Source organism: Culex pipiens, chromosome 3 (assembly GCF_016801865.2).
Source record: "Culex pipiens pallens isolate TS chromosome 3, TS_CPP_V2, whole genome shotgun sequence".
In the NCBI taxonomy this organism is placed as follows: Eukaryota; Metazoa; Arthropoda; class Insecta; order Diptera; family Culicidae; genus Culex; species Culex pipiens.
In genome coordinates, this window is record NC_068939.1 from 73,040,699 (window position 1) to 73,052,098 (window position 11,400).

Consider the following 11,400-nt stretch of genomic DNA (forward strand, 5'->3'; position numbering starts at 1 on the left):
GGTTTTGAAATTTTCGATGCTTCTGCCATTAGTCGAGCCCGTTTTGGTTCCATCTCGTAATGCTGCACATTTGCTTCCATCTTAGAACTCCTCACATAACATTTTCTTCAATTTAACGTTTTTTTTTTTTTTTTTTTTTTACACTATTTTAACTGTTCGCGAAATCATTTTGTTCATTAACTGCACACATAGTCACATTTTCAACTCTCGGTTTTGTCCAATCATAATGGCGTGTCCAAACACACACAGCGTTGCTTTCCGCTAGTCACCACCTGAACGGCCCGAGCGGTTTAGGCTTTCAGGATTTTTGTGATATTTACTTGTAGAGTCAAAACAGATCAGTAAACTTCACTTATTTATATAATACACTTTTTGAAGATTACATTTTTGCAGTAACACTCTCAACTTTTACGCGCACGATCACATCACTCAACTTTTTGTTGCTAATTTCATTAAGACCTTCGTCGAGCCAATTCTCTACGTTGAAGCCAGACTTGTCCTCCAGACCTCTTCGCCGAGCCATGCCAGACCCGAACTCCTAAGTCCCGGGTGGACTCTTCACGGCGGCTAAGTCCCGGCGGACTCTTCACAGCGGCTAAGTCCCGGCGGACTCTTCACAGCGGCTAAGTCCCGGCGGACTGCGGCCTCCACCGCTAAGTCCGGCTGGACTGGGGCCTCTGCTACTGGTGGCTGCTGGCGGGTCCGGCTGGTCTGGGGCTTCTTCAGGATCTGGAACTGGACTGGGCTTGAACTGGCTGGAACTGACTGGAACTAACTGGAACTAACTGGAACTAACTGGAACTAACTGCCCTCCTCAAGAATTTTGGGGTTTTTATAGTCAGTCCCCGAAAACTCTACTAAATTTTGTTCTACTAAAAGTGGTCCGTTTCGATGAGAAGCATCGATGAACCTCATGAATTAAATTATGCAGACCTCTGCAATTCTTCATGACTTTCCGTATGGTGTAGTGAGTACACCTCAAAATCGGAATCATGGGTTCGAACCATTGTCGTGAAACTTTAAATTATGTTATTGGAATATCAAAATTATGTTCCTAAAACATTTTCAAAAATGTTGGTCAATAATGAGAAGGTCGAATTCTCCATTGAACGAACATGCCAATGAATTTGGTTAAGCCACACCCTCAATTTCCCCTGTGGAAAAACATCGCACATTCATAATTGAAAGCTTAACCATTTTTTTGATTGCCTAACAATTGGCGAAATTTAATAAAGGGCTTTTCAGGTGAGGATGACTCATGATCCACACCTGTACATAAGCTTAATTATTTGTCGCGCAACGCGAGTCGACGGGTAAAATTATTTATGCTTGCGTAAGCGCGCATGGTCAGAACTGTGGTGAGGATTGAAAAATGGACAAATTTAATGATTTAAATTTGAGGTCGCTGCAACAGGATCCTAGTACTACGTTTTGTTCAGAAACTCATGCCAAACATTTTGCTACAAAAAGCTCATGAAAAGATGATTTCTATAAAAAGTTATATAACAAATACTATTACAAAATTAAAAAAAGGTGCAAAAAAAGTTTGTACACCTTTCGAAAAATTAACACTATAACTACGGCAAATAGTGTCCAGGGCATTTGTGGAAATACAATGTCCCATCCCCGAGGGTCCCGGAGCACCAAAACTTCTTAGCATGGTGGCTCCCAACGATAAATTGCCTAAACAAACAGGAACGTGAGCGGGGGATCCCCACGTTTCTTCCTCCCCTGTAGATTCAGAACTGTATTGCTGTTTGAACATTCGTGTTCAAACTCAATCCAATTCAACGAATCATCTTTGCGGTTAACTTTACGCAGTTGGCCTGGCCGCTTTAACGTTTGTGATGTTTCAAAGCAATTTATTGCATTGGGGCACTGCAATTGTTAATAATGACAAGAGGATGCTAGGCGTTAATCAACCTAAGGCATTTTCCAGGATGCCCTCGAAAGACTGGCTGCGCTAGGGTTAGATTAGATTAGATTAGATTAGTACACCTTTCGAAAAATTAACATAAATAATGTTATTTGTTGACAAATCACCATAAATCCAGTCTCCCAACTCCAAATAGGCATCCTTGACTGATTAAAAAAATAATTTGGATTGAATATAAAGTTTACTAACTACTTTGTATAAAAGTTTATATAACTCTGGAAATTCTATATAAAACTTATCTAAACTTAATTTTGCAAACTTTTAATTCAACTAAATGTCAATATATTACCATAGAATTGCTAAATAAACATTTTGGAGTGGGTATAACACCGTTTTGGGGGTATTAGTATCGAAAGAATAGATTTTTCGTTGGAATTTCGTACCAACCCTGAATTACGTCGTAGGAAAATCCGCCGGCATCCGAACCGGTACACGATTCACAAGTCAACCTATGTGGCATCAGAAAGGGCATAAAATTTCCGATCTTTTGATACCAAAACAACCTACGTTTTTAAATACCTGGGCAAAAAGTAAGTTTGATCCACGAGAACAAAAATTACGAAATTCCATACATTTTTGGCAGGTTGCTCAAACGAAACCATAACAACGTTTTTGCTTAGGTATTTAAAAACGTGGGTTTTATAGAAAACCTGGATGTATGGGTATCAAAAGATCGGAAATTTTATGCCCTTTCTGATGCCACATAGGTTGACTTTTGAATCGTGGACCGGTTCGGATGCCGGCGGATTTTCCGACGACGTAATTCCGGGTTGGTACGAAATTCCAACGAAAAATCTATTCTATCGATACTAATACCCCCAAAACGGTGTTATACCCACTCCAAAATGTTTATTTAGCAATTCTATGGTAATATATTGACATTTAGTTGAATTAAAAGTTTGCAAAATTAAGTTTAGATAAGTTTTATATAGAATTTCCAGAGTTATATAAACTTTTATACTTAGTAGTTAGTAAACTTTATATTCAATCCAAATTATTTTTTTAATCAGTCAAGGATGCCTATAGGGAGATGGCGTCGCTATTTTTAGACCACGTTTTCCACTTTTTCTCATCGAAACCGACTACTTTATCGACATCATTTTGCTGGGCGAGATAGGAAGCCGTCTATTTTTAGACGATGACTCAGCACTTTTCCACTCTTGCACTTAAAAAAACCAGATGGCAGCACGATGTAACGCCACGTCCCTATTTGGAGTTGGGAGACTGGATTTATGGTGATTTGTCAACAAATAACATTATTTATGTTAATTTTTCGAAAGGTGTACAAACTTTTTTGGCACCTTTTTTATTTTCGTAATAGTATTTGTTATATAACTTTTTAAAGAAATCATCTTTTCATGAGCTTTTTGTAGCAAAATGTCTGCCACGAGTTTCTGAACAAAACGTAGTACTAGGTTTCTGTCAACATTGAATTGATTCTTCACAATATGTGCATAGTGCCCAAGGGGTGTAAATACTTTTTTTACATACTGTATAACAGCTTAATTTTCAAAACTTCTTATATTTAGGATAGGAAATACTGAACAATAAAAAAACATATTTTTTGTTGAATTTAAGATAACTCCGATTCCGACTCCGGGTTATAAGAAATTTTCAGATTTTTTCCGACTCCAGCTATTAAAATTTAGCCGACTCCGGCTAGCCGACTCCGGCTCCGACTCCGAATCCAGCTGTTCGAGTTTTGACGACTCCGACTCCGACTCCAGGTCCCCAAAAAGACCCGACTCCACCGACTCCGGCTTCGACTCCGACTCCGACTCCGCAGCCCTGCATACAATGGTGTAAATTTGTACAGGTTGGGAGGCACTTTTATAAATTCTGTCCACATCTCGATATGTTATATAGATTGAACATCTGTTCGGTCTTCAAATGCACATTACTGAATAGCAATGCAAATAAGATTTGTTTTTGAGAAAAAAAATAGAAAAAAGTGTCGGAGTTATACACACGATTTTAGAGATGATCCTCGGAAAACTGATCAAATCCCTTCAAAATTAGTCCGAAAAATCATGTATTTTTAATTAAAATCATTTTTTTATCAAGTGAAAACATTCTCAAATGCAATTTCCTGCATTTATAATCACATTTAAAATGTTTTAGCTATTTTAAACATATTTTGAATTTTCAAGAAAATCCGATGTACAGCACCGCAAAAACTTTGAAAAATATTTGCCTAACTATGAATCAAAAAATCGAACAGATGTTTAAAATGGCGAACATAAGGGATAATTAAAAAAAGTGATAATACTATTTCTAACAACTTAGAAGACTAAATAAATGGTTTTAGGCAAAACAATAAAGTTTTTTGAATCCATTTCAAAATGCTTGAAAAAGATTGAAAAAAAATATCATGAAGGTTGTAAACAAATAATTACAATCAGTTATGGCCGGCAACAATGTCCACCAGTCTAATCTCAATCCCCCGCACACTGTCTGACTCACATTGATCTTATCATCTCCAATCTCTTCCGTTTCACTCTTTTATTCATGATATTCTTTCCCCTTCTTCTCTCTCTCCCCCCGCTTGTTGTTTCGCAGAACGATCGAATAACCAAGCTCAAGATCGATCACAACCCGTTCGCCAAAGGATTCCGCGAGACGGGCCAGTCCCGGTGCAAGAGGAAACTTGGCAGCACTGGCCACGGCGGCAATACATCAACGTCATCGTCGTCTTCCTCGTCGTCGGGGACATGTGGCCAGATGACAGATGACGAGGATCGCAACGATCAGCTACACGACCTGCTGCTCGCCAAGCGGTCAAGATCAAACGAAGCCGGTCCGGACGGCGGCTTGGTGGAGGACGGTTCCGACGCGGCACTGCGGCTCCAGATGGCGCAAATGCAGCGGTGCTTCCCACCCGGCTCGTCCGCGGCCATGGCCAACGAGCTGTTGATGCGCCAGTACAATCAAATGTTTAACCCCAGCTGGATGGACCTGATGATGCCGTACTTTGCCCGGAATCCGTACCAGCAGCAGCACCCGCCTCTGCAGCAGCATCAGTTTCCCCCGGGACCTCACCCGCACCAACACCATCAAGGTCACCCCGGCTTCTTACCGTTGATGAACCACCCCGTTCCGCCGGGCCTACTTCCGATGAGCCACCAGCCTCAACCTCAACCGACGGGATCACCACTTGGGGGCCTGCTGGCGCCACAAATCTCCCCGACGGAATCCCTGCCCGAGTCGGACCGGTCGTCGGCGTTCAGCGTGACGCAGCAGCAAGTTCCGAGGGAGTCGACGCCGCCGGTGGAAGAAGTGGCCACACCCGAGCCGGGTAGTGAGTCTCCACGGGAGGGGGCCGCCGGCGGTGCCGCCGCTGGGGAAGATAACAAAAAAGTGAACTTTAGTATTGCCTCGATTTTGTTGCTTTAGTAGTGAGTTTAGAACAAGTGTGTGTGTATTTATGAAAAGCCCACGTTTTCTTCCAATGTAACCTCATGACCGAATAGTGCCTCGAAGCATTTTCCGTTTTTTTTACTGTTTTGTTCTCTTACTTGTCGAAACTATTGAGATTTTGTACAGATATCTTAGGTGTGTAAATAAATGGTATTAGATTCATTTTAAAACATTCTACCTTCCTTTGTTATGTTATATGAAAGAAATTATAACAGCAATATGAAACTAATCTCGTCAAAAGGCTGACCACAAACAGGTAAGTAATGTGTTTTAGATATTATTGATTTATCTTTATTTTCAGCTTCAGCTTTTCAGCTTCAAAAATTTACTTAAAATTTGCTTCACCATATTTTTATATTATATATCTGAAGAAATGAAAAATCTTCGTGAATGCACTGTCTTGCCACATGTCTTACCAATTTACGTCAGTGAGTGACAAGATAGCGCAATCGTGGCGAAAGATTTTTTACGTTCAATCTTAGTCGTGTTTTTGACTGATATCCTTTTTTTTCTTATGCTTTTAATTTTTTTCGGAAAATTTCCTTTTTCCTGTTTGTTTTGTTTGATCTACACAAATCTGACACTGCTTTTTTTATATTTTCAAGTTTTTTTTTGTAGTTTAAACCAGTTTTACAACATCCAATCAATATATCCTGGAAATAGTAACAAAGTTTGTTAAAGCATAATCTAAAAATTTTTAAAATGAAAGTTTCGAACTAAATTTTGAAGAAAAGAACAGAAAATATCACAAAAGTTTAATTTTTTCATTGAAATTCAAAAAGATAGTTTTCGAAATATCGCGAGTTGAAAAATGCGGGCTAATTAGATGAAACTGGGAAAAACTCAATTATCAAAAAGTTTAAGCTTCAGCAACCAGCAGACCGATTTACAAAGTAAAAAAACGAAAATTGTAAGATTTTTTTTTCGAGAATAATTTGCATTTCGAAAATATTTTTTGACGGGATGGTTTTCCCAGAAGTATTTTTAAATAACAAAAATCTGAACACTTTTCGAAAAATTACACCCTGAAACGCATATAACGTTTAAACGCTCAAATACAAAATTGTGTCAAGTCATTTCTATTGCAAAATTGATTTTGCACCTGAATTTTGTTTTTTATTTTGTTCTCAATATTTTAGATATTTTTCAAAAATCAACATTTTTCGAAAATTAATTTGCTTGGTATCAGGTTTTGTACAATCCTAAACTATAGCTTAAATGATGTTTTTTGCCTCTTTAAAAACATATAGTTTTTTTTTGTAAATTAAAAAAATCGTTTTGGGAATTCAACTTTTAGTAATAAAATAAGTCGTACTTTTTTGCGTTCCAATTTTTTTTTTTAAGGTTCTGATCATAACCTACAGCTTTGCCAAATACAAGATCAAGATACAGATTTTCGAATATTCACGTGTCCATTTTGACCAGCCCGCAAAATCGTGTTGTATGGAAAAAAACTAATGATGCGAAATGGCTACTTTGACATAGGGAATGCATCGACCAAATTTCATTCAAGTAAATAAATACAAAGCAGTTTTCATTTTTTGTGGCTGTATAAGAGTGATCAGAGGTCCAATCTTCAATGTTATTCAGACAAATTTATTGAAAATTTCCTGATTTTTTAGTTAAAAGTATTTTTAGTCTTAACTATTGAAGAAAAAAAAACGCAAAATTTAAGCGAAAATCAATCTTGAGTTGGATTCACTCCGAAAACGTTGCACTTTATACAAATTTCTGTTAAGTATTTATCGATTTCAAGATCGATTTTGAATGATAAAAATATATTAATTTTTTTATCCGTGTCTTCGGAGTTTTATTTAACAAAATGCAAAAAATAGCAACACGATTTAAAACGATTTTTTTGTTTGTTTAAAGTGTTTTGGCACAAAACAATTTCGATCACCCCAACAAAGTTAAAGGCAATTTAGAAAAAAAACAACTTAAAATCCATGGCCGAAATTGTGGAGAATTGCTTTGTAAGTTTTTTTTACTATAATACTTCTTGTTTGCAAATGCGGTGAATTTAGCACTGAACAATATTTAGATATTTTTGTGTAGTTTCGGATAGAACAGACACAGATTAACAAAAATAATGCATTGTTATCCAAAATTTCAAGCTTATAAGTGCTTTTAAAACGAAAAACGAAACTATTGGCACTACGCCCCCCGGGGCATGGCCTTCCTCTAACGTGGGATTTCTGCTCCAGCGCCTCTGACGAGACAGGAGAAACCGGGACCGACGTTTTACTTCACCATCCGATAGAAGCTCAGTGGATAAGGCGGGAATCGAACCCGCGTCTCATAGCATCATCGGGATCGGCAGCCGAAGCCGCTACCCCTGCGCCACGAGACCCGAGTTTTGTGTAAATCCATGTGATATTTGGCTTCATTTGAATCTTGTGAATGATTGTAAATATCTTAAAGATTTAGCCACCGAGCCTTTGACATTTTGGCTACGACTCCGGCTTCTCCGATTTTGGTCGACTATGAAAAACTATGAAAAGTGCCAACTTTAGCTACTCTGGCTCTGACTCCACTCTTTTATGAACATTTTTTTGTGCTAGTTTTAGTATTTTATTTGAAAATTTCAAACATTGTGTGCTTTGTTTGACACTCATATAGCATATTCAAGAAAATAAAATAAAAAATTAACCTTCTTAAAAATAGGTTTCATATTATTCATTGTCATCAAAAAAAAAAGTGTTTGACCATTGGACTTTATTTTTAGACTTTGAAATTAATTAAACTTCTAGAACAAGCATGTGTTTTTGTTCAGTGTATTTTTTCTTTAAAATTTTTTGAATTCTTGGAAGATTGTCGAAATAATATTTGAAATCGGAAAATCTTAAGTTACCAAAAAATATGCAGAAAAATGTAAAATTGAGTATGCAGAAATACAGCAAAGCTATAAATATTTCATAACAATTTTAATAGTGAAAATACCAAGAATACCAGAATTATGGATACGCTATCGAATTATCATCTTTTCATTGTTGAAAGATTCGAATTAGAGCGTCAAATTTCCCGAGGTTACAAATTTCCCGGGAAACGGGAAATTTTCAGCCAATTTCCCGGGAAATCCCGGGAATTCCCGGGAAATTTTAAATTTATTGAAAATTGTTATGATCTTGGTTTTAATTAATATTATGCAATAAAATTGTATAGCACATCAACATTAATGGTTTAAATAAGTGTGAAGATCAATTAACAGCTTGACTGCATGTAAAAAATCATTCAACTACAAGAAAATGTATTTTGGTATTTTTTTATGAGAAATTTTAAACTACTAGGTACTAGGTATTCAACCAATTGAATTGATTCTTTTTGCACAAATTCGATTTTCATCTCATTTGATCATGGTTAACAAAAACGTAAAAAAATCTCCATTTTAATTTGGAGGTAAGGAGTTAATATTGTTTTGATGAAATAACATCACTCTGTTAAAAGCTTACGTAGTTGTTATAATTTAATACTCATTAAGCAAGATAAATAAAGCAAAAATAATTCTGATATCATACTTTCTGATAATCTGATTAATTATATATAAACCAAACAATACATTTAATTGAACAAAATCATGCTGAGTTTGTTCATTTATTATTTTTTCAGAGTATTTTAAAAAAATAGTTCCAAAAATTTGAGAAAATGTATACTTCCGCTTAAATTTCGGGATTTCCCGGGAAATCTACAAATTTCCCGGGAAACGGGAAATATTTTTTTTCGGGAAATCCCGGGAATTCCCGGGAAATTTTTTCCCGGGACGGGAAATTGGACGCTCTATTTCGAATAGTCGTAAAAATTCACGTATTAGTTTAAATCTAGCAATTTGCTCGAGAAAATGCTGTGATAAAAAATCTTTACCTATTTTTATAATATGTAGTCAAACTACAATGAATCCATTCTTATTTCAATCCAAAACGATATGCTTTCTTCAAACAATTCTTACTTTGTCCATTTGTACCGTCCAAATTCTGGAAAACCTTCTTATTTTAAGAACTTTGAACATAGTAATTCCTCTCAAACTGGTCAGTAAGCCACCCAGTGTTCACATTATCCACGTTCGAACAATAACTCCATTTTCCAGCAGCTCTCCAGAGCACAATCATTCGAGTGGTCTTACCCATTGGCACGATTGTTCCACCGGACAAACCGGATTGTCCCTGGTCCCAGATCCCAGATCAACCCTCTCCATAGTTCGGATTCTTCTCCTCAAGTACGGGCCTCATTGTGTGCACCCATTCAGGAAGGAAAATTAAATTATCCACCATTCTCAGCAGAAGAGGCAGTAGCACAGAAGCCGAGAGCCGGCTCAACCAAATATTTGTCCCCGTGGACAAAGCGGACCTGGAGTGGGACTGGCCCCGGTCCCAAGAGCCACTCAAATAATAAGTCTTAAAATTGGTCCATAATTGTCATCCCGTTGAGCTGCTTTCTTAGCCTGGCTCTACTTAAGAGTAACCGATCTTCGGTTTTGTGGAAGACGATTCCGATCGATTACCGATCGGGGTGCCAAGACAAAAGAGAGACGACCTCAAGCCTCTCGAGTGCGTCTTGTTCTCGAAATAATGAAATCCACTCGAAAACTGAGCCAGATTTCATTATTATGTTAATTCGAGAATTTAATCCATTTTAATGCAGATTAGAACCCCCGTCCAAAGCAGATCAACAAAGACAGAGGGCCAGAGAGTCCCTTGAAAGAGGCCGCCGCCACCGCCAAAGAGGACAGCGCGGGTCGAGGTCGGACCTCGGACCTTAAGGGATTTACCGATGATACCTATTTTCGAAATTTTCCTAAGCTCCTGTGAGCAGTAATATGCACTTTGGTCCCAGGCAGACGGAGGAGAAGAGGGACAGCTTAAGGGCAGTGGAGCGTGCGCCGGTCAGTCGAGTGGGCCCTTTTGTACAGATGAGAGGGGTTTACCTCTTGAGCAGAAGAAAGGGACGCACAATGTGGACCAGTGCTTGGCTAGGGTTCACGTGGTCGTACCCCGGTGCAGGCGTTTGACGACAATTCATTAAGCGTAATGATGATGTTGAGGGAGGGAGCTTGTTGTAAGGAAATATAAATAAGAAGGGAGAAGGGAGAGCTTCAAGACGTTTTATATCTCGATATCGCAGATTTTAGAAGCCGCAAAATCCGTATAATTCGCGTTTTGTCGTGGAACAAATACCATTTAGTATCAATAAATGTAGAAATTATTACAGTAAATTTGAAATGCATGTATGAAATAAGAGCAATTCTATAAGATTTCGGTCATTCATTTTTTTTGTAATCCGACTGAAACTTTTTTGGTGCCTTCGGTATGCCCGAAGAAACCATTTTGCATAATTAGTTTGTCCATATAATTTTCCATACAAATTTGGCAGCTGTCCATACAAAAAAGAATGTATGAAAATTCAAAAATCTGTATCTTTTGAAGGAATATTTTCATCGATTTGGTGTCTTCGGCAAAGTTGTAGGTATGGATACGGACTACACTGGAAAAAAAAATGATACAAAATTGGTCGCCAAAAATTTTCAACTTCATTTTTCGATGTAAAATCAAATTTGCAATCAAAAAGTACTTTGGTGAAATTTTGATAAAATGCACCGTTTTTAAGTTATAGCCATTTTTAGGTGACTTTTTGAAAATAGTCGCAGTTTTTAATTTTTTTAAAATAGTGCACATGTTTGCCACCTTTTGAAAAAAACATTTTTGAAGAGCTGAGAAAATTCACTACATTTTGCTTTTTTGAACTTTGTTGATACGACCCTTAGTTGCTGAGATATTGCCATGCAAAGGTTTGAAAACTTGAAAATTCATGTTTTCTAAGTCTAACCCAAAAAAACCCACTTTTTTCTAACGTCGATATCTCAGCAACTAATGGTCCGATTTACAATGCAAAAATATGAAACATTCGTGAAATTTTCCGATCTTTTCGAAAACCATGTTATCAAAATGTTTAAACCAAGACTAACATTTCAAAAGGGCCAAACATTCAATATTACGCCCGTTTAAAATCTTTGTCTTGATATAAAAATTTTGAAAATATGTTTTTAGAAAAGATCG

At 37.3% G+C, this 11,400-nt stretch overlaps 1 protein-coding gene across 1 annotated transcript in view; it reads left to right on the forward strand.

Moving 5' to 3' along the window:
• The window catches only part of LOC120416577 (T-box transcription factor TBX6-like), a 98,675-nt gene extending 93,151 nt beyond the window's left edge, over window positions 1-5,524 (forward strand). The window contains exon 5 of the mRNA XM_039578313.2: window positions 4,496-5,524. Coding sequence (XP_039434247.1) covers window positions 4,496-5,329 — 834 coding nt within the window. The 3' untranslated portion in view covers window positions 5,330-5,524. The remainder of the gene's footprint in view (window positions 1-4,495) is intronic.
• Window positions 5,525-11,400: the final 5,876 nt, after the last annotated feature.